Below are 23296 nucleotides of genomic sequence, written 5' to 3' on the forward strand. Positions count from 1 at the left end.
TGGGTATTGAACCCAGGGCTCTCCACAATGAAGGCAAAGTTTCAAAACCCCAAACAGTTGTAGTCCACTAATTCTAAATTGCTTCAGATCAAAGCAAATTTCCAAATTCTTTAATGGTGTAAATGTAATAATACTTAATCTGGATAATGATCACAGGCACACACTACATAACAACAAATGCTAACCGGTCCAAAATTTCTGAGTGCAGTATTAGCTGTCCATATACACCCAACCACGGCCTGTCCTGGTATTTACATCCAGGGTGTATGAACCTTAGGGGCCTGTTAGGAAACTTGTTATTACATTGAATAAGCAAGTTTTTAAAAGATCATTTTATTACTTTCACAGAAGCTGGAAAGCTATTTGAAATAATTCAACATGTCTTCCATACACACATGAAAGAGGCTGGAGCTGAAGCTTTGGGGCAGAGCCTCAGAAAAAGTCCATGACCCTGCAGGAAAAAAAATGTGATGTTGCAGGGATTGGGTGCACGGGTATCTCTTTGACATGTACTTCCTCTCCTACACTGCTTGTGAGAATACAGGACAACTTGACTGACAGAACAGACTTAGTACTGTATGAGACAACCACATAGTGCTTAAACAGTTATGAGACCCTGTTAACCGGCTGCCCAAAAGGCTCAGATTAAAGACGGTCCAGGTTCAACAGTGGAGGAGCAACAAGAACTCTTGCATATTGCCGGTGGGAACTTAAGATGGCACAGCCACATTGTAACAAGTAGCTAAGCATCTTCCTACCCAGACCCTCCAGCATCTCACCCATTCTGCTGCTAGTCGCTGCTGAAGAGGAGACTTGTCTAGGAACACCCACAGCATCTTTATTCACAGTAGCTCTGAATTGGAAGCTATCCAAACATCCATTTAAAAGGAGATCTGTAAACAGTTGTATGTCAGTACAGTGGGAAGCCATGCAGCAGTGAGGAGGAGCAAACACTGGATCCAGACACACAGATGAATCTCAGCACGCTGGCTGGAGGGAGCCAGAAAAAGAAGTGCTGGTTAAGCTCCATTTCTGTCAGATTCCACAAGAAGTCTGTGGTTGCTAGGGATGGGGTCAAGAAAGCTTTTGGAAGTGACATGTTCCTTATTGTGTTGCTAGGATGTTTGCATATCCCCAAAGTCAGCAAATTGTATACAAAACATATTCCAAAGAACCAATTAAGAAAGGATAAGATCGCCGGGCAGTGGTGGTGCACACCTTTAATCCCAGCGCGCGCACATGCGCGCGCGCGCACACACACACACACACACACACACACACACAAAGGATAGGATCATGTCCAAAGACTACCAGAACTGACTTGAAGACACCTCCTTCAGTTAACCTAGGGCACTTTGGGTACTGCAGTAACTGAGCGAGTGACTGGATAAAACAGACTCTATGAACCTATGCTAAGACAGGATGGGTTCATGAGTGAAGATGTATTTGTATTTATTTATATTTGTGTCTAATAATGAAAATGTGTTAAGTTACTGTAATGAAACCACAGTAAAATTGATTCAAGCAAAGATGATTGACACATCCTAAATCAAGGAGACAGTCTGAGCATAGATGGACAGAAAACAAGACATTTACACAGATTCAAAGTTTGGTCACACACAGAATTGACAGCATACAGAAGGGAAAAAAGTAAGTAACACCTTCAAGCAGTGTTCAAGATAATAAAGCAATTATGTGTCTCTGTAAAATTATTAATAATATTGATAGAATGAAAAATATATAGTTTCATTTATAATGTTAGCATTTAACATGTCACAACACATATGAAATAGGAAGTTTCCTGACTGGTAATCATGAGCACTCAGCTGTTAAAATACAGAAATATAGAAAAAAATATCTACCATATGAAATTTGGCATGCCTATCCTGACAATCCTCTAAAACCGTGACTAAGATAAAATTCCGGGGACAAGGGATGTGAGATGTGGCGCCGCCGATAGAGCTCGTTTAGTGCCCACCAACAGGGCTTCGATCCCAAGTGCTGCATTAACAGTACTGTGGTCCGAAGTTCAGAAAGCAGAGAAAAGAGGATCAGAAACTTAAGGTCATCGTTGGCTCCACAATTAGTTTCAGGCCAGCCTGGACCCGTCACAGAACAAAATAACCACAAAGAAAAAAGAAAAACTAAACTAAACTAAATTAGATCCGTCCGTCCGTCCGTCCGTCCGTCCATCCAGGAGCCAATTAAGACGCGACGCGTAGAACCGAGCAGTCTGCAGAGCGGGCAGCTTGAGCTCCAGAGAGCTCCTGACGTTGGGATCACCGCATCCCCAGGGTCGCCGCGCGGCCGCTGGGTCCCGAGCGGCGGTTGAGCCGGCGGCTCGCGCACCCGGGCGGCTACAGCATCCTCCGGCGCGGCCGCTCGCGCATACGCAGTTAGCAGTCGCTGCTGGGCGGCTGCCGGCGGGATCGGTCTGGGGAGACGCAGGGGACCGAGTAGCAGCCAGTCGGACACCTGAGCTGCCGCTGCCGGACACAAGCCCGCAGGACAGGTGTGTGGACCGCGGGGCCGGGGTGAGGAATCGGGTCCGGATGCCCGGGCTGCACCCGATTCTGAGTCCAGAAGGTTCAGCTGGGTGCGGCCAGGTGAGGCTGGAGGTTGAGTTCAAGCATGGAGGTGCAGCAGCTAGACGCTTGGGGAGTGGGCTCTGCCAGCCTCGGGTAGAGAGATCAGCCCTGGGTGGAGGGAGACGCCACTTCGAGCGCTCCACCTGCTGCGCTGGCGCTGGGGAAGGCCGGGTGCCCTGCTCAGCCCGGAGCCCCTGGAGTCCGTTATCCCAGCGGTTGCCATTGTGGCCCCGTTCCACGGAGCCCTGGCCACGCTCCCAGGGGAGTTCTTCGCATCTTTCTAAAAAAGGTAAACAAAACCAACTTGGGCTCCTCATAAGCAGCCCACCTCTGTGCAATCCACCTCTGCGAAGCCAAAAGGACACCACCACCACCACCACCACCACCACCACCACCACCACCACCACCCGGTGAAGGTGGCCCGAGAGTCCTGGCCACTCCCTAGACACTTGGGTGGAGCCTAGCGGGCGCCTCTAGGGAGCGAAGCAAAGTGTGTTGAGTTCAGCTAAACCGTAATGACTAGAGACTCATTATCTAAAGCCTGTTTACTATCAATCAGATACTTGAGCTGAACTTAAGTGGCATCTGCCGCACCCAGGAGGAAGAGGCTCTGCAGGCGTTCCTTCAGGGTTAAAAGATAAATGGCTAGGAAGTTGGGAACTGGAGACGGAAGGTACAGAAACGAACAAATTAGGCAAAAACAATACAGTCAATGGGAAGATATTTGGAACATGTTTAATTTGTGTTGAAACTTTGTGATGCATGAAATAGTAAACTGCGCATTTTTGGTTTGCTTGCTTGCTTGCACTAACATTTTTACATCTCTCTAGATAGCCCTCTTCTTGGTCATTCTAATTTTGACGACTTTATAGTCCACATTTTGTTGGTGTGGTCATCCAGTCACATTGACCTTGTTCCTCAAATTCTTAGAACAAGATATTCTTCTTTTGTCCTGTTTTTCTGATTGGTTGGGATGGTTTACCGTATGTAGATGGTGGCATGTGTTGATGGATATGCACTGGTGGGTGCTGTAAATTAGCTTCAGGGTTTGTTTTGGTGTCTAATAAATTTTCCTTCTTAATTGTGTAATTAGAAAATTGGAACTGTCAGCACTGATGGGACTTGGCTCATGCCACTCAACCCTCTCACTTCATGGGTGAGAAGAGGCCCAGAGCACATGCCCAGTTCCGGTGCCCTCTGGACAACAGCGCTAGCCACTTAGAAGGCAGCAAGGTCAGGAAGCTTTCGACCTCTGTCATTCTGTAGTTAATTTCTGAAGCCACAAGAAAGAGCCACAGTTCTCCAACCGCCACTCCTGAGGTGCGTCAATGACGTCTGACACCTCAGTCTGCCTTAGACCTGAGCACAGGCAAAAATCCTCAGTTATTAGAGGAGCTATTTACAGGAGTGTAAGTGTGTTAAAAAGGAAAGGACTGGGGCTGGAGAGCTTTCTCAGAAGTTAAGAACACACACTGCTCTTGCACAGGCTCTGGATTCAGTTCCCAGCACCCACATCAGATACTGACAACCACCTGTAACTCCAGTTCCAGGGCATCAATGCCCTTTTCTGGCTTCCTCTGGCACCCCCCCCCCCACACACACACACATGTACATAGCCCTACAGGAGAAACACACATATACATAATTAAAGTCTTAAAAAATATGTAAGGCAAATACCCAGAATAAAAGAATGAGTCTTGGAGGAAGCAATCTATAAGAACTACTGAAAATGTTTTAAGTAGAGTCCAAGTTAAGAATTGTTGTTAGAAAACATCAGGCTTGCAAGAAGGCAGGGGTTGGTTATGAAGGTTAACCAGAATGTAAATGACACAGTGACAATTAGTGATATCTGTCAGGAGGTCATGTCCCTAATGAAGGCTGAGGGGTGAAAATGTGTTCATTTCACAAATGCCCTAATGAGATTAGTTACCAGAGACCCCAGGGGGCCTGTGGTGCAATCTAGTCCTGCTTTGTTTTCTGTGGAACCCAGGGCCTTGGGCATGCCAGGCTAGTGCTGTGCAGTGAGCTCATTCCCAGACCTAGTCCATCCACTTAGGACCACTTTGGTTGACTAGAGGGGATGGTAATAGAAAGGGGAAATAATCCAGGCACAGTGGCGCACATCTCTACTCCCAGCACTTGGGAGGCAGAGGTAGGTGGATGTCTTGTGATTTTGAGGCCAGCTTTGTCTACATAGTAAGTTCCAGGATGGCAAGGACGAAACAGAGATCCTGTCTCAAAAATCAAACTAAAAAGTACATTTATTTATTTATTTATGGGTGGGGTGGTCTAATACTATGGCCCACGTGTGGAGGTCAGAGCCTTTGGAAATCAGTTCTCTTTGGTGTGGGTCCTAGGGATTAAGTTAGTTCCTCAGGCCATCTTAATGGGCACAATGTTTCAATTCAGAGGAAAGAGCAAGTTCAAATTAATGAAGATGTTGGGTCATCTTTGAGACTGAATAATTCTTCAAACTGAAGAGTGACCTCTGAACTGTGGGGTTTGGGAATCCTCAGATAGCTTTCGTAGGAAGAAGCAAAAAGTATCTCTAGAAAGATGACAGGGTGTGGTGGTGCGCACTTGCAATCTAGTGCTGCGGAGACAGGAAAGCCGTTATGGAAAACACTGTGGAGGCTTCTCAGAAATTACAAACAGAATCGTCATAGGATCAAGTGATCAGGTATATGCCCTCTTTATTAATTCTTTTGTTGCTGAGACATAACACTGGATAAAAGCCACTTGAGGAGAGAAGGCTTCTTCTGGCTTACAGTCTGAGGGGATACAGTCCATGTGGCCAGGAAGGCATGACAACAGGAAGAGGAGTCTGCAGTCAGGAAGCAGCGAGAGATGAACGCTGGTGCTCAGCTTCAGCTCAGGGCTCCAGCCCAGGGTTGGTGCTGCCTTCATTAAGAATGAGTCTTCATACCTGGACTAACACAAATTAGAAACCTCTATGAACAGGCCTGCCCAGAAGGCTTTCTCCAGGGGATTCTAGATTCTGTCAAGTTGACAGTATTAACCATCCAGGAACTTAAACTGAAAATTTATTTTGAAACAGAAAACATGGTTCTAAAGTGATATTGATATTCTTTTAAATTTTTTTACATTAATTTATTTACTCTGCGTGTGTGTGTGTGTGTGTGTGTGTGTGTGTGTGTGTGTGTGTGTGTATTGTCTCTGTCCATAAAGATGGCAGTACCTGAATATAGAAAGCTCCCATCAAGGTAGAATTTCTACTTAGTGGTTTTGAAAACGTACATTTTCAAAGTAAACACAGGAGTGGTAGCCAGCAGCCTTCAGAAGAAATCGAAGTCTCTGGCCCAGACATTCATCTAAAGTTATGATTTAAAAAGGGGTTGTGTCGGTTGAACTAGTTTGGTAGAATAATGCTTTTTTGTGATGTTTTATAAACTGCTTTAATGATATATTATTTGTGTACTATCAAGTTCAACTGCTTAATATATGTAGTTATATTTATAGAGTTGGGTAACTATTACCAAATTCCAATATTGGACATTTCATCCCCTACATGCCCACTAGCTGTCCCCAATCCTGATGTCTTATCTAGTCTCCAGTTCTTGTTTTCTTGGGTTTCTCCTTTCTCTAAAGAGAAATGGTACATTTATGATTTTCCCATGGCTTTTCCCTGGGCTCAGTAGTTTTGAGTTCATGCATTCTTGTATGGGTGTTCTCTCTTTTGCTGTTGCTGGGTACTTTCCCATGGTATGAGTGCTTCAACTTACGTCTGTACACTCTTGAATTGAAGGGCATTTGAATCGGTCCACATTTGAGTTCATACAAGAACTGCATTTCGTGGCTTGTATCTAAGAATTTGTGAGGATATAAGTTTGGGTTTTATTTGGCTATCCTTGAGTGGAATCACTGGGGCATGTTGAAACCTGCCACACTATTTCCCACCTCCGTTGGTGTGGTACCTTGACGCACCTCAGCAGTGGGTGAGAGTTCCGGTTTCTCCGATCTCTGTGATTATCAATTGTCATTTTTGATGATAGCAATTCTGGTGACTGTAGTGCCATCTTTCTTAAGTAGGCCCAGATATGTCCATAGCTATCTATGGTCTGAAAAGCTTTAGAGTTCTAAGAATCTACTTTAAAAATGTCCCCGTGTTGATGTTAGCTTTGGGGAAAAGAATAGCATACATGATGATGATGTGTTATTGTATGACTGCTTTTGAATCAATGACACTGAACTGTTTCGGTGCCCAACAGTACTCGAAAGTCTGTTAGCACCAAGGGAGAGATCTTGAATTATTTATGCTAATGATCGTGGGTGAGAACATAACTGCATAAATCAAGCGCTTCTGCTAAGTGGATGACAGGTTGCATTTGGCATTTCTTCTAACACAAGGAACAGCAGTTATGCAGTGTTTGAAGGCACATGTGGTCAGATAACTATGTGATGATCATGGAATTATAGGAACAATGAGTTCAAAAGAACGTGGTCCCCAGCAGACAGCTTTATACAACATGGGATTTGATTTTGGCAAAACACTATTATGTTAAATGTATGATTAAAAACCCTTGGTTTTGGGTGTTTAGATGTAAGTGGACTCAAGCTTTATAATTATAAAATGTCTAATTTTGCATATACTTAAGCTACATTATTTGAAATAATATAAGTGAAAATTTAGGGATCATGATAGCTTTTTTTCTTTTCAATGAATTAACATTATTTGCATTTGATTGACGATGTTGCTGATATCTTTATATTTTTATACCATTAGCTCTTTGGTTCTGGAAGACTTAGAACTGCAAATGTGAAGTTGGTGTTTTACTTGTTCAAGGCTTAATTTAAATAATGTTGCTGGTGATGAAACCATCACAGAATAAAGGAGAAATTATTTCTTCCGATGGTTCTTACCACGTGGCATCCATGTCTGACTTTTCGCTGGCTGCTTTAACTTTACAGATGGTCAATATGCATTTCCAAGGTGTTGGACTATGCTTGAGTCTTCTGTTCATCACTGTCAATGCAGAATTTATGAATGATGGTGTTGAAGTAGAAGACTTGAATGAAAATTCAGAAGAGAGTAATATTAAAGAAGATGAATCTTCCTCAGGGGTAAGACAGCTGTAAGAAATGTTATAAGTTATTCTTCCCATGGTCATAGGAGTGACCGGTCCCTTCTGACAGGGCTAGTCTTCCCGGGGCATGGGAAAGTGTCGCTTTTCCCACTGTGTTCCTTAGCGTCCTACAGCTGATTGATGACACCTCTGCCAGTTGTGCTCAATGAGCATGTGGGGAGTTTTCGCTACCAAGGCAAGAGTTCGCTGGTTAAAGAGGATCAAGTTCTTTAGCAAAGACAAATGCCTTCAGTTCTAGTTCTGATGATATCAGACTTTGCCAGACACAATGGAAGGCACTGTAACTTGTGGTTCTTCAAGAAGTAAAGGAAGTGGCTTTGTTTATTTCTCCATGTGTAGAAAATGCACACGAGGAGGGCGGGTTTGAAAGGGAAGGAGTGTCCTTAGGCAAACACCTTATTACAGAGGGGTCTTTAAAAGTTTACACTCTAAAAAACTGGCACGCATGCTCACCACTCAAGTGTATTTGTGGGATGACAAGTGGGGGAAAACACTTACAATTTTATCACCAGACATCAGTTGTACAAAACAACAGGTTTCATTATGACATTACTAAGAGGTGAGTTTTGCAACCAGAGCCCATGCCGCCTGAATCTCTACTGCCCATGCGCACTGCGTACTAGGTTCTGAACTATCAGGATGACTTCAGATATTTGCAGAAATGAATAACTTTGGCTTTAAAACAATCTCTTTTCTAGACTATTAAATATAAGACACCTCAGCCTATAGGAGAAGTGTATTTTACAGAAACATTTGACAGTGGAAAGCTGGCTGGGTGAGTGCTCCTGAAAGACAGCATTTTCTTCCATTTGATGGGTTTTCTGAAGCTATTGGTCTGTGAAAATCAGCTCTCATGTGACTTTGTGGAATAATTTAAAGCTATGTGTTTATACAGAGAGACACACAAATTAGGAATGCAAAGAATACACAGAGCATTTCCTAGTTCTCTAGGGCAGGTGTTGACAGTGGAGATTCACAAGACTACTCTGCATTACTGTTGCAGCCACAGTGACCGCATGCCTCGCTGTAACGTAACTACTGACTAGTATGCTCCAGAGCCTCTGCTAGGAGATATGTAGTCCACCCCAGTCCCCACTGAGAAACTGAGACCTGGTGTGCGAGCTTACTCCCGCACCGATACTGAAGAGCAGATGCCAAGCCTCCTGGAATTGTTCAAAGGCTAGATTAACTTATTAACTTCTTGGCACTAATTTATTTTGAATGAAAAATGATTATGTTAGGTAACCTCTTGTATTTTTACATTTGTTTTATCTGTAAGTTGCATATCTTATTTTAATGGCAAATATCTGTCTTCACCTTTATTTACAGGTGGGTCTTATCAAAAGCAAAAAAGGATGATATGGATTCAGAAATTTCCATATATGATGGTAAAATACTTACTTAAATATTAGATAACAATAACCCATGTTCACTAGCCTTTGAGATTGTATTTTTGTTAAATTATGTTGGCCAGAAGTGCCAACCAGACCTCACAATTAAATGTTCAATTTTTCATCCTGTTCCTCAGTGTTTCAGGGATTGCCGGATTGAACCAGTTTTCTGATTCTTAAACCGTAGTTGGATTTTGACCCCAGGGGGTTAGCTTGCACTGTGCTGTTCTGGATGTTTCCCTCAAGCCTGGGCACTCATAGATCAAGAGCAGAGATGTCTTAATGAGCACTCTAAGATCATGGCCACCACTACAGCCCACAGCTTCAGGCCATGCCCAACATCCACAGGATCCCTGATGGCGCTGTCTTCAGGTTGGCTGTGGAAGTATCTTTCAGGGTCATATGAAAGACCACCTTGGAGAATGACAAAAGAATGTCCCCCTCCTGCTCTAAAGCAGCCTCCTCAAGCATTCTATATTCTCTGCTGCAGGGGACCGGGAGGGGAAGTCCCCTGTCTGGGCGGTCCTTACACCCTTCAGCACATGACCTAGAACTCAGACTCGGCAGGCAGCCCCATCAGAGCAAGTGCTAGACTTCAGCTCTCAGTTCCCTCCCACAGCTTCTGAATTGTGTAAGATAAAGACATGCCTGCCTGCCTTCCTCTACACGAAATGTTCGCCATCCCAGCAAATCACTCCTGCCACCATGTGTGTGCAATCCCCGTGAGCACATGTGCGGACCAAGCTAAAGCCATTGACCGAGTTCTTCCCCTCAAAGAAACAATGGGTCCAGGGGATACATTGCTAAAATTGATCCAAATAAACCCAGTATCACTAAAAAACAGAATGCTTGATTTAAGCAACTGTGTTTTTTTTTTTTTTAAAGAAAAACCAAGTAAAATGTTCTCTCTAGAAAAATGTAAGACAGAGTGTGCTTGAGGGAAACCCGAATTTATTTTGTTTTTAAGATGGGTCTTGCTATGTGACCCAGGTTGTCCTCACACATGCAATCCTCCTGCCTGAGCTATTTGAGTGGTGATGTGATTACAGGCACATACAACAAGGTGCTGCTCTTGAAAATCCTTGAGATTCCTTTTAAAATCCCAATAGTGTATACAAAGTGACACCAAAACTCAAGTTGATTTGATCTTAAGACTTGTGGTAGTGGTATTGTTCTTTAGAGAGAAAAAAAAAAAAGCAGTCTAGAGCATTAGTAATTTAAATGTGTCCATAAAAATAATTGTGAGTTCAAACATTATAACAAAATAACCATCTTTTGCTGAATTGAGTTTAGTTGGAACAGACAAACACATATAATTTTCAAACATATAATTTTGAAATTAACATAAGTTGATTTTGATTTTTTTCTATTTTAACGGAGCAAAAGAGTGTCAACACAGAACTTTGGGGCTACAGTTAGCCCGCCTGGCTCACGGCCATGCGGTTTAATCAGAGAAGAGTTTGTGTGCTGAGATAGTTTTCAAATGCAACTTCAGTACCTACAGCACCTGCTGTGCAGACTGCTCACTTCCCGTTAAGGATGCACTTTCTTGTATACTTTTTTAAATATGTCATTTTTTTAATTTCATTTTATTCTAAGTGTCCAGACAAGGCAAACTTTTCTCTTGATCAAGAAGATGTACCTGGGAGAAGGAACTCACAGACAGGAAGGGCACTTGCTCTTATAGCTCATTTTTTAAAGTCGGCATTCATAGACCTTATGAGATAAAGCATATTTATCATTTATTTCATTGAGAGTAGGTCAAGAAGTTCTAAGCATTCATTTTAGAAGTGTACCTGCCATGTTATTTGTTAGTCTTCTGAGTTTGGACTACAGAAATGAAACCAGTTCCTGACAAATGACAAGAAGAGGAGGAGAGAGGAAAGAAAGGAAGAGAAAGGACGTGGAGATGGGGGAGGGGAAGATGAAAAGGAAGAATGAGAGGGCGAGGAAGGAGGGGAGATACTGGCTGCAGATATGATTTCCTGATGTGCTATTTGGTTTTATTTTTCCATAATCAGTTTTCACGGGAAAGATCACTGCTAACAGCTGCTGAGATGTGACTTTCTGTGTGTCTTCTGTTTCAGCTCACTGCTTTGCTTTCTCTTTTAGGAAGATGGGAAATAGAAGAGCTGAAGGAAGACCAGGTACCCGGCGACCGAGGACTGGTTCTGAAGTCTAAAGCCAAGCACCATGCAATATCTGCCGTCCTCGCCAAACCCTTTGTTTTCTCCGATAAACCTTTGGTAGTTCAGTAAGTTTTAGGACTTTTCAATTTGTGTTAGTTTGGTGTAGTTTGGCATCTGAATGTATGTTAGGTCTTGGTGCTGTGTATAACAAGAAAAATTCCCACATTTCCCTTTCAAGGTTCATATACAAATGTCCATATATATAACCACACCCTGGGCTTTGAGGGGGCAAACAGTTTAGTGATAAACTACACATCACATGTCTTGTATGCACAATTCTGTCACTGTAAAGGATGGTACACTGAAGCCACCACTTTTATCTTAGTTTTTCTAGTTCCTTGCTGATAACAGTCACTTCAGGACACAGAACAGAACCATAAGCCTGGCCAGCTTACCTTCCTGTTCATGCCGAGCCACTCAAGGCAGCAGATTAATTCTAATAGGAAATTGTCCGCAGGTCAGTGTTTTTCGAGCATGGAACTCTTTTGAAAGCTCCATGCTGAAAAGACTTTCTCTTCCCCCTGCACCGACATCAGCCATGTGGTCTGCTTGTGCACTGGCCCAAGGTCAGGCTAAAGGCCCAGCCTTCTCTCACCGGTAGGCTGTGAAGCCGCAAGGAAGCTCTGAAAACCCTTCCCTATTCGGACCATACAAGACAGGAATGTGGCAATTGGCATGGTGTCTGAAACCATCCCAAGTGTGTATGTCCTGCAGAAATAGCGGTAGACCCTGGTCTCCAGACCCCCAGTTCCCCGCTGACGCAGTGAACAGCTCCTTCTTGGGATTTGCTGCAGTCTAGATAAATCCATGTCAGTGGCTATTCACTACTAAGTGAGGACAAGTACCTGAACTAATTAAAATAACATTACAAACACCAAGTGGGACCAGTATCCACATTGGTATTATTTATAACTAATTAGGATTTGGTCTGATTTTTATTTTGCTGATAATTTTTTTTCCTTATTTTCTTCTCTGTAGTGTGTGTGGAGGTGGCGGGGCAGGGGAGGGGGTGCATCGAGTGTGTGTGTGTGTGTGTGTGTGTGTGTGTGTGTGTGTGTGTGCCATGGAAGCCTGAGACTGATGCTGGGATCATCCTTGATGCAATCCTACCCTGTTCACTGAGACAGAGTCTCTCAATCTGCAACATGTCTCCCTAGCCAGCTTGCGCTGTGAATCCCCTGCCTCCACCTTCTGAGGCTGGAATTACAGGCTGGCCTCCATGTTCACCCAGCGTTTTACATGGGTTCCAGGGATCTGAACTCTGTCCTAATGCTTGGGTGTCAGGTGCTTTAACTACTGAGCCATCTCCCCAGCCCTTCCTTGAGACTGTAAGGTAGTCCCACTCTCATTCTCTTAGAAGTTAGATGTATAGAGCATCACTCTATGCACTCTATGAATGTACTATTCATTTGAAAAGGGTTGTACAGGAAACCAATACAAAATTAAAGTTGTCAGGGATAAAATGAATGGAGTGTTTTCTGTGCCAATCACTGACAGGAAAATGATCCCTTGCCAGATAGGAAGCAAACAGAAAAACACATCTAAAAATTTCCCAAACAACTGTGAAATGATTGTTTTGAAAAAAAAATAAAAATAAAGAGGATCAAGAACTGAACAGCAGTCAGATGGGCTGAAATGAAAATATTGTATGTTAAGTGCTGTGATTGGCACATGAATCTGCTGACTTTTGGTTCTTTTCCAGTGTGTGCACATGTCAACACATGTCAAGCGCACCTAGCCTGAGACCTGAAATGCTTTGAAATTTAAAACATGTTTCCAACCTTTGTGATCACTTCTTCATATAATAGCAGCTCTGTACTACTGTTTTTGCTCAATATTTGTTCAAATCTTAATTTTACACATGCTATCTGTGTGGTGTTTGATATTTTAATAGATATGTTATGGTCAGTATGTAATGGAAATTGACATTTCTGTCTCTTTAAACGCTCATCACATCTTTGTGTTGAGACCCTCCCTTCTGGCTCTTTCTAGAACATAAATTATTGTAGTCACCTGCTGCTGCAGAGGGCACCAGAACTTCTTCATCCTCCCTGAGTGTGTTTTGGTCCCCGAGCTTTAGCTTCCTTTTTTCCTTCTTCTCTCTTTCAATTCAAAACCTCTAATGACTCCTTTCACTCCTATAAAACCAATGTTTTACCTCCCAAAAGAGTGAGACCGTGTAGTAAATGTCAAGTTTTTTGTTGGAATTATTTTACTTAATGTGATGCTCCATGGTCCCAGCCATGTCTCTGTGAATAAAAGTTTAATCTTTTTAAGTGGCTGAGCAGTATTCCATTGGGCATATGGACCACCTTTCCCTTACCCAACATCAGTGGTCACCTCAGCCCCAAGGAATCTAGCACCCTCTTCTGACCTCAGCAGGTACCCACACTCACACATGCACATATTCACACACAGACACACACATACATAGAATTTTTTAAAAAAGTAAATCTTTTTTTAATTGCTACTAATTATTTGGGAAATACCAAGTAGTATCAGTAATCTAATGAAAACTTAAGACAAAAATATTGATCTTTATAGTTTTAATATCAGAATCTAAACCAATGTGTTCTTTTGTTTTTCAAGGTTGGAATACATGCTAAAGCATGGCTTATTGCTGGTATCTTTATGCTGTTGACGGTACATGTGTCCTTCTGGGGGATTCTGCAATACTTGATGCATTACACACAACCCAAACTTCAAAAACCTATTATGAGGTCAAATCTTAATGTATTTGCTATTACTACTATTGACTGACTTAAATCATAAAGATGATATTAAGTGTTTTTTATGTTTTACTTTCTGTAGGATTCTTTGGATGGTCCCAATATACAGTTTAGATAGTGTAAGTATATTTTATTGTATTTCGTTAAGAATTCTTTGGCTGGAGAGATGGCTCAGTGGTAAGGAGTACTTTTCTCTTCTAGAGGACCCAGGTTCAATTTCCAGCACCCACATGGCAGCTCACAACTATAACTCCAGTCCCAGGGAATCCAATTTCTGATCTCTGTAGGCACCAGGCATGAACATAGCACATATGCATACAAGTAGACAAAATACTCATGCACATAAAATAATAAAGTAAATAAATCTTTTTAAAAAATCTTTTATGACACCTTTTTTTTCTGGTTTTTTGAAACAGGGTTTTTCCATGTAGCCCTGGCTGTCCTGGAACTCATACTGTAGACCAGGCTGGCTTCATACTCAGAGACCCACCTACCTCTGTCTCCCCAGTGAGTGCTGGGATTAAAGGCGTGTGCCACCACCACCTTGCTTCTTTTCTGACACAACTATGCTTACTAAAGAATGCTTAATAGCCAGGCAGTGGTGGTGCACGCCTTTAATACCAGCACTCGGGAGGCAGAGCCAGGTGGATCTCTGTGAGTTCGAGGCCAGCCTGGTCTACAGAGTGAGATCCAGGAAAGGCACCAAAACTACACCCTGTCTCCGGAAAGAAAAAAAAAAAAAAGCTTAATAAAGTAATAAACACATAATATTGACTTTTAAAAAGAGATTAATAGTGAAATTTTTCATAGTTTTTTGTGGGTTTTTTTGTTTTTGTTTTTGTTTTTTGGGTTTTTTTTTTGAGACAGGGTTTCTCTGTGTAGCCCTAGCTGTCCTGGAACTAACCCTGGAGACCAGGCTGGACTCAAACTCAGAGATCCACCTGCCTCTGCCACCTGAGTGCTGGGATCAAAGGTGTGCACCATCACAACCCAGCTTTTTCTTTCTTTCTGTTTTTACTTATTATTTGTCTTTATATTTTTGAGATAGGGTCTCACTACGTAGATCTGGCTGTCCTGGAACTCACTATGTAGAGCAGGTTGGGCCCGAACTCACAGAGAGCCCCCTGCCTCTGTCTCCCGAGTGTTGGGATTAAAGACGTGCGCCACTGCAACTGGCCAAGTTCACATGTTGTTAGTGTTGGTGAGGAAGATAATATAGTGAAAAATGCAGATGTTTCAGACATTTTTTAAATATATATTATATATATTTATTTATTATATATTCAGTGTAATGTCTGCATGTATCCCTGCAGGCCAGAAGAGGGACCAGATCTCATTACAGATGGTTGTGAGCCACCATGTGGTTGCTGGGAATTGAACTCAGGACCTCTGGAAGAGCAATGTTCTTAACCCCTGAGCCATCTCTCCGGCCCTGTTTCAGACATTTTAATGTGTAGCTGTTTTCTTTGCTCAGTTGCTTAAATTTAAGATTAGTGGCTCTTAGTCTTTTAAATAATGAAATATTGTAATTACCCTCCTCAATAAGTAGCCACAAGAGAATACTTTCCCACCCCAGGCATCAAAATGTGCTGATGCTCTGTTCCCTTATATAGAATGGTTAGCATCAGCATATGGACTAGTGTGTCTCCCCTGTCCTTACGGTCAGCTCTAGATGGCTTATGACACCTGATAGAATATCAGTGTCATACGCAGGTAAGGGGACCTCTGTGAGTTCGAGGCCAGCCTTGTCTGTATAATGAGTTCCAGAATGCAGACCTGGGGTCAGGGGCTGTTACAAATATATCTCTTCCAGGGCTGGCTCCCATAGATGCAGATTCTCATAAGGATGCTGATAGTTCGCTATCATGCTTTTTAGTTATTGTCTTTTATTTGTACACCACCCCACCCCAAAAAAAGAAAATAAAAGGAAAAAACACTTTCCACAGTAGACACAACTAAAGAAAATGGCTTTAGCCAGGTGTGGTGTTGCATCCCTTTAATCCCATCACTCAGGTGGAACTCTTAAGTTGGAGGTCAGCCTGGTGGACATAGTAAGTTCCAGGACATCCAGGTTACATAGACCCTATCTGGAAAGAAAAAAGGAAAAAATGCCTTCAGTAGCATTTTCTGAATCAGTAGCATTTCTCTTTAACATCTGTGCTTTTCCATAGTGGTTGGCCTTAAAATTCCCCCAAGTTGGAATCTATGCCGATACCTGGAGAGACTGTTATGAAGCTTACACCATTTATAACTTTATGATCTTCCTGACCAATTATTTAACAATTCGGATCCCAAATGTAATGTTATACCTGGAAGCAAAAGAGCAGGAACAGCATCTCATTCCACTCTGCTGCTGTCCGCCGTGGGCGATGGGAGAGTAAGTGTGTTTGGTTTTAACGGGCCTCTGTGTGGGTCTGAAATATCAGTCAGCTCTCTGCAAGGGGCGGGGACAGTAGGCAGAGCTCTTACCCTACGTAGCACATAATACAGTTTGAAAGATAATAAAATACATTATTACAATGTACATGTTGAAAGATAATAAAATACATTATTACAATGTACATGTTGAGAGGGTTTTTTTTGTTGTTTTTTTTAATTTTTTTACATTGCTTACCACAATAGAAAAGTTCATCAATGTATTAGGAAATATTTAATCAGCATCTTTTTTTCAGTTGGGAACTGGAGCCTAAATGATTGTGCACGTGATCATACAGCTAATTGTCTTGTACTCGTCTCCCTGTTGAGACAAAGTCACTGACAAAAGCAACTTAGGAACACAGTTGAGGGTGCAGTCCCTCATGGTGGGAAAGGCACGTGGCAGGTGCATGATGTCATACTGCATCTGCTGTCAGGAAGCAGAGAGAAAAGCCAGAACTCAGCTCACTGCCTCGTGTTCAGTCCAGGGCCCCAGCCTGTGGATCGCCGCCCACCCTCAGGGTAGTTTGCCTGTCCCAGGAAATCTTTCTGTAAACACATTCACCAGGAAGCTGCATCCTAAATGTCAATGCTTTATACACGTGCGTGTGCACAAGCTCACAGTTCATTTGTGCCTCCGTTTTTCTCCTGTGTTAGTTAGAGCCATCACTATCAGTTCTATCAGCAAAGCTCCTGAGATAATCGGTTTTATTTGACTCACAGACTCAGTTCATTTGGTCCTGTTGATTTGCAGTGTATCAGGGCAAGAGTGGGAAACAGGAAAAGACCAAGGTCCCAGCACCTTTTTCTGTTCCTTCTGTTCTGTGTTGCACTATAGTGGAGCTGAAGGGAGGCTTTAGGAGATAAAGTGATTAAATAATTTCAAAGTGGTCTTCAGATTTCCGTGTTGCCACCACATTCTTACCCTACTATCATTTAGGAGAACGAAATTGGCAGAATTCAATATAATTAGTGTCAGCTGTCAACGTGATTTTAATTTGGAGGCTTTGCGATGTTCTGATGCCACTGAATAGTTGAGATGTTATGTTCTCTTTCTTCTGCAGAATGCTGCTCTTTTGATGCAAACTGGGAGTGCTGCAGTACACTGTGATCAGACCAATTATCAGTTTTATAACATTGTAAGTATGGCATATCTTTAGCTTTTTTTTAAATCTTTATGATACATAACTGGAAATATAGCTCAGTTGATAAGAGTGTTTGCCTTGTATGCACGAAGCCCTGGGTTTAATTCTCAACATGACAGAAAACAAGTGTAGTGATTCATGGCAAATAATCCTAGCACTTGAAGGTAGAGGCAGGAGAATTGAGAGTTTAAGGCCAGACTGGGCCCTGTCTTAAAAAAACAGTTCATGTTCTTAAATGGAAAAAACAAGTAGAAGAACAATGTTGATTAATAGTGTAAATACATATATAAAAGCCGGACTCTATTATGATGAACAATGCAAAGGATTGCCATGATTTTCACATTCTTTGAGAGCAGAATGTACAACACATCAGAAAAACCAAAATTAGGCTTACTAAAGTAAACAGACTTACTGAAGTAAACAGACTTTACTAAAGTAAACAGACTCTAAATTTTAAGTGTTGCTACCACTACACCTTAAGAACGTGTTCAGGGCTGGAGAGCACTCAGTGGAGCACTCAGTGTTAAGAGCACTTGGTACTCTTGCATAGGTTTAGTGAAATCTAGTTCCAGAGTATCCAGTGCCCTCTTCTGGTCACCAAGGGCATTGCATTCACATTGTGCACAGGTATACATGCAGGTAAAACATTTGTATGCATAAAATAAGTCTCTAAAGGGTACATATTAAGATACTGGTTTACTTGGTCAGTCATAAAGTTTATTCTTGCCATTTTTAAGGATATGTGAAATGGTTGGTGTCTACGATGAAGGGAAATTTGGTTTCTCCAATGCAAGGACTTACTTGGTTCTAATAAATAATTTGTCAGAACTGGTAAGTAAATCATCATTCTTCTCAATTGTACTAAATTTGTTTCTGTTGCTAAATATTATCAGACACTATTTCTTGAGGAAAAAATTACCTTTTAATTTGTACATGGAACTTGAAACAGCTTTAATATATACCTTTATACAATATAGAAGTACAGTAATATGTTCATGAATGATTTGGTGACTTACATGCAGAGCTGTTTGCTCTTGTGACCACACAGCCTTGTGAGGATAAGCATGGTGTGCCTTCTAAATAAACAAAACAATGCAATAGACCTATTCAATAAGAGGGAAAAGTCTAATTGGCATGAGAGGAGAGAGTTTAAATAAAAATGGAAGAGTTCACCAGGTGGTGGAGGCTCACACCTTAATTGGCAGTCAGGGGCTGGCAGATCTCTGAGTTTGAGGCCATCTGGTCTACAGATTGATTTCCAGGACAGCCATGGCTACACAGAGAAACCCTGTCTCAAAAGACCAAATAAATAAACAAACAAAACAGCAAGAATTTAAATCTCTGATCTATATTTAGAATTAAAGGAAAATTAAAAATGACTTTTTTTCCCCCCCCAAAAAAAATGAGTGTTGTTCTAGGCACTGAAAGGCTCTCTTAAGCTGATGTGTATTTCATCTAAAGTCTTTGGATAGTGCTTTTTACAGTATAGTAACAAACACTTCTAATACATAAATTATTAGAAGTTTATGATGGAGCCAAGCATGGCATTGCATGCCTTTAATCCCAGAATTTGGGGAGCAGAGGCAGGCAGATCTCTGAGTTTGAGCCCAGCCTGATCTACAAAGTGAGTTCCAGGACAGCCAGGGCTACACAGAGAAACCCTTTCTCAAAACACCAAAAAAAAAAGAAGGAAGGAAGGAAGGAAGGAGGGAAGGAAGGAGGGAGGGAGGGAGGGAGGGAGGGAGGAAGGAAGGAAGGAAGGAAGGAAGGAAGGAAGGAAGGAAGTTTATAATGGAAATAAATGGGGTCTGTCTCCAGAGCTTTCTCTCATGTTCATCTCCATGACCAGCAGTCTTTTTCTGGGAATGTAGTCTAAAGAAATGGTAGAAGTGTTTTAGCCTTCTGGGATGTAATGCCCATTATAAGAAAGGACTGGAAACACTCTAAACCCGGTGGGCACAGTTTGGTCCTCCCATTGGCATTTAGACAGATACTAAAAGTAAACCTTATGAAACATACACAAAAGTTAGCTACTTTCAGTTGAAAAAGATATTGGGGGACAAAATTTCATTTTAGTTCATGACAGATGTTAGAAAATTGGGTTATGACTGTGGAATACACCTGGAGTGTTTGCCTATCACACAGCCCTGGGTCAGATCCCAGCATGAGGGTCACAGTTCCTATGTACAGAGAAACGGCTCAGTGCTAAGAGTCTGTTTGTTTTTAGTGGTACTAGAGCTAGAACCCAGGGCCCGGGAGTGTGTGACAAGCACCCTGGGTGGCCCTGCTCCAGTGCAAGGTCTGAACTCGGTTCTTCCTTTACTGCTCTCATATCCTGAAGTATTTTAAATTAGCATAAAGTATCTCCTGGTTTTAATGGGGAAAGTAAGCTTCCAGAAATACTTCTTGCTGTTGAAATGCTGGTTGGTTATTGTAACTGACTCTAAACGTGGGCATTTATTTTAAGAAGTAAGGCCAGCTGGACTTACACACTGCTCTCAAGGAAATGGTTTGTGTGATGCAGATTTCATGATCACAGTTTTGCTGAAACTGTACTTATTTAACGTGTTGCCTTATAAACTCTGTGTGTGTGTGTGTGTGTGTGTGTGTGTGTGTATGTGTGTGTGGGTGGGTGTGAATGTTACACAAGAGACTAGCTAATAATAAGAATCTGTTTTTATAAAAGTGGCGGTAATTTGTGTTGCCTTTTTCTTTGACTGAAGGAAACCTTCCGATCATGTCATTTATTTATTGCTTTGAGTTCCAGTACGTGAACACTTAGAAACATATTCAGGAAAAATGTTACGTACCTCTCTTGAGAAATCTCACATATATGCATCTTCAGCAACATATTAAAAGCACTAAAACGTCAGTAGACTCTGGTTTCAGCTTTAAGGAAAGGTTCTGTCACTGTCTTCCTGCTGCAGAATGTTGAATGTTGCTTTTGTTTCTAGTTCGCCATGTACTGCCTCCTGCTGTTTTACACAGTGCTAAAGGAAGAGCTCAGCTCTATAAAACCTGTTGGCAAATTTCTTTGTGTCAAACTTGTAGCTTTCGTCTTGTTCTGGTAAGTATTGCTTGCTCTTAAATATCCTCATTTTATAAATGACAATAAAACTGTTGGTTAAGGGAGTTTTTTTTAAATAATGTGAATACAATGCCAGGCTCAGTGGTGCCTGTCTGTAATCCCAGCTCTTGGGAGACTGAGGCAGGACTACCACTCAAGGCCAGCCTGAACTAGGAAGATGCCTTTGGGGCTGGAGAGAGGCTCAGCAGCTAAGAGAGTGTGCTGCATATCCAGAGGACCACAGTTTGGTCCCCAGCACCCATGCCTGGCGGCCCACAACCTCATGGAACTCTAGCTCCAAGGGGTCTGAAGTCCTCCTCTGGCCTCTGTGAGCACATGCACAGACTTGCAGTCAGACACACATAAGAACATCTTTTTAAAAAGCCATCCCTTCAGGTCTTGTAAGATTTACAGAACATCTTTTAAGAACATCTTTTTAAAAAGCCATCCCTTCAGGTCTTGTAAGATTTACAGAAACAGGGATGGAGAGATGGCTCAGTGGACCACTCTCTCGGAACCTGCCTCTCCACTCAGTCAGGAAGGGCAAGCCATGGCTCCGCATCTACCACGGCGTGGCCACAATGCAGAACTCCATCATAAGAGTGCAGTCTTTACAGATGAGGACTAGGCAAAGTTTTACTTGCTTATCTGACTCCATCTGATGCTGTGCTAGGTGGTATATGAATCCTTGTAAGGTCAGGAAACTCAGTAGCAGTTCTGGGTAGAGTGTCCTTATATTCAAATTGGACCATTGATGACTTTCTTCCCTGAGATGTTCTAGAATTATTACAAGTAAAAACCCGTGTGGCTAAACTGACCGAGTCTAACACGAATTTCATCTCTGCGCAAAGTTTCGAGAAAGTTCGTTCCTTGAGCTTAGCCGCTTACGTGTCTTTCTTTTTTGTGAGAGAAGAGTGCGATGACTTAACTCTGATGAAGAGTTGACTGTAGGAAAGGGTTGGGAAGAAACTCCTGAGAGGAGGGTGCAGGAGAGTGTCTTCTTGGCCCTGGTGCCGACTCTGATCCGTAGCAGTGGCTGGGGACAGAGACTTGGGGACAGAGGCCTGGGGACAGAGGCCTGGGGACAGAGGCCTGGGGACGGAGGCCGGGGACGGAGGCCTTGCCTCAGCAGTGCCTTCTGCACATTTAGTGCTTCCTTGCGTTTGTTTTTTTAAACATTTTTCGTATTTTTAGCCTCCAGTAGACTTAACTGTGCATGTGATTTATGTGTGTTATGTATGATCAACCTTGCCTGGTTTTTCTTTGTAGGAAGAAAAGAAGAAGTTTGACAAAGAGACAGAAAAGAATTACAGTCTAATTGATAAACACTTGACTCTCTCTGCCAAGAAGAAAGACTCACATTTGCAAGAGGTATTCTTTTCGTGTTGCTCTTGATATGTGTAGTGACCTCTTTCTTTTTAAAAATTTCTTTCCTTGTGAAAACTTCACCTGAGATTGTATAGGCACGGGGAAGACAGATACTGCAGTGAATTCAGAGCAGAGTTCTGTGAATGAGGCAACAATGAATGTCTCATGGCATTGATCAAGTGTGGAGTCATAGCAGTACCTTTTAGGCTCTGAGTTTTTCATAGGAGCAATGTTAGCATTTATTATAAAGAACTTACACAGCCCGGCGGGATGGCAGCGCCAGCGCCTTTAACCCCAGCACCCAGGATGCAGGTCTCTGTGAGTTTTGACGCTGGCCTGGTCTACAGAGTGAGTTCTAGGGCTACACAGAGGATCCCTGTTTTGAAAAACTAAACAAACAAACAAACAAACAAACACCCCCCCCCGCCCCCCATTCCTTGCAGGGATAGGCCTGTTCTTGCTTTCAGGTCTCCTTGATGAACTGAACTGAATGAGCTCACACAGTTTTATGTATGTAATAACAGCATTAATCTAACTGAGTGCTGAGCTCTGTGTGTGTGTGTGTGGACTCTTACTGGAAACAGTGAATCTGTTCTACTCGTGTTAATAGGCAGGTTTTTTTTTTTTGGAAAGCAGTATGTAAGCAGAAAGGAATTTATATCTTACCTCTCATTTTCTCCATTTCTTTGTAAATTTCTAGACTATTTTCCTCTCTCTCATAGGCTTGAATAGAAACTTCATTTATTTACAATATGGTACATAGACTTTTAAAAGATTTCTTTGAATTTTTAAAAACAATACATGTACGTCTATGTGGGGTATATGTGCACATGAGTGCAGGGGCCCACACAGGCCAGAAGAGCGTGACGGTCCTTCGGGGCTGGAGTTGCAGTTGGCCAGGAGCTGCTTCCTAGAAGTGCCGGGACCTGAACCTGTGCAAGAACAGCGTGCACTCCTTTTTTCAGAAAAAAAATAGTTCTTTGTCCTTGAGAACACATGTGCATACATGCACACACAGACTCCCCCCTTACTCTGACACCACATACACGCACACATGCACACACACACACACACACACACACACACACACACACACACACACACTGTAGGACCATACATACTCCCTATTTTCCCCCAGCTACCAAGGACCTCAGTGCCTTCCCTTAAACACCCAGCCGTCTCCTCAGCCCCAGATCGTAGAGTTAATTAGCAATAATGTGATACGTAGTTGAGATTGTGACTTAGAACAGAAGCAGAACCCTGCCTCCCTCCCTGTGCTGGCCTTTGAGCACACAGGAA

General features: G+C 42.4%; 2 protein-coding genes across 8 annotated transcripts in view; both read left to right on the forward strand.

The window, feature by feature from the left end:
• Nucleotides 1-445: 445 nt before the first annotated feature.
• On the forward strand, nucleotides 446-20630 carry LOC143273514 (calmegin-like). Its single transcript, XM_076573594.1, has 12 exons — nucleotides 446-532; nucleotides 2295-2606; nucleotides 7518-7670; nucleotides 8392-8468; nucleotides 9023-9081; nucleotides 11197-11338; nucleotides 13863-13993; nucleotides 14085-14121; nucleotides 16174-16379; nucleotides 17482-17556; nucleotides 18300-18393; nucleotides 20517-20630. Exons 1-7 carry the CDS (start codon nucleotides 446-448, stop codon nucleotides 13912-13914), a joined length of 882 nt encoding a protein of 293 aa, XP_076429709.1. The 3' UTR covers nucleotides 13915-13993; nucleotides 14085-14121; nucleotides 16174-16379; nucleotides 17482-17556; nucleotides 18300-18393; nucleotides 20517-20630.
• LOC143273118 (rho GTPase-activating protein 10-like) overlaps nucleotides 20319-23296 on the forward strand; it is a 48886-nt gene continuing 45908 nt past the window's right edge. For 2 of the 7 annotated variants that reach the window (XM_076571484.1, XM_076571485.1), the window contains exons 1-2: nucleotides 20319-20629; nucleotides 21899-22000. In XM_076571484.1, coding sequence (XP_076427599.1) covers nucleotides 20498-20629; nucleotides 21899-22000 — 234 coding nt within the window. In that variant the 5' untranslated portion in view covers nucleotides 20319-20497. Of the gene's footprint in view, nucleotides 20630-21898; nucleotides 22001-23296 lie in introns of those variants that run through there. The other 5 variants (XM_076571486.1, XM_076571487.1, XM_076571488.1 and 2 more) reach the window with 4 other exon arrangements.

The sequence above is a fragment of the Peromyscus maniculatus genome, chromosome 5, assembly GCF_049852395.1.
Source record: "Peromyscus maniculatus bairdii isolate BWxNUB_F1_BW_parent chromosome 5, HU_Pman_BW_mat_3.1, whole genome shotgun sequence".
In the NCBI taxonomy this organism is placed as follows: domain Eukaryota; kingdom Metazoa; phylum Chordata; class Mammalia; order Rodentia; family Cricetidae; genus Peromyscus; species Peromyscus maniculatus.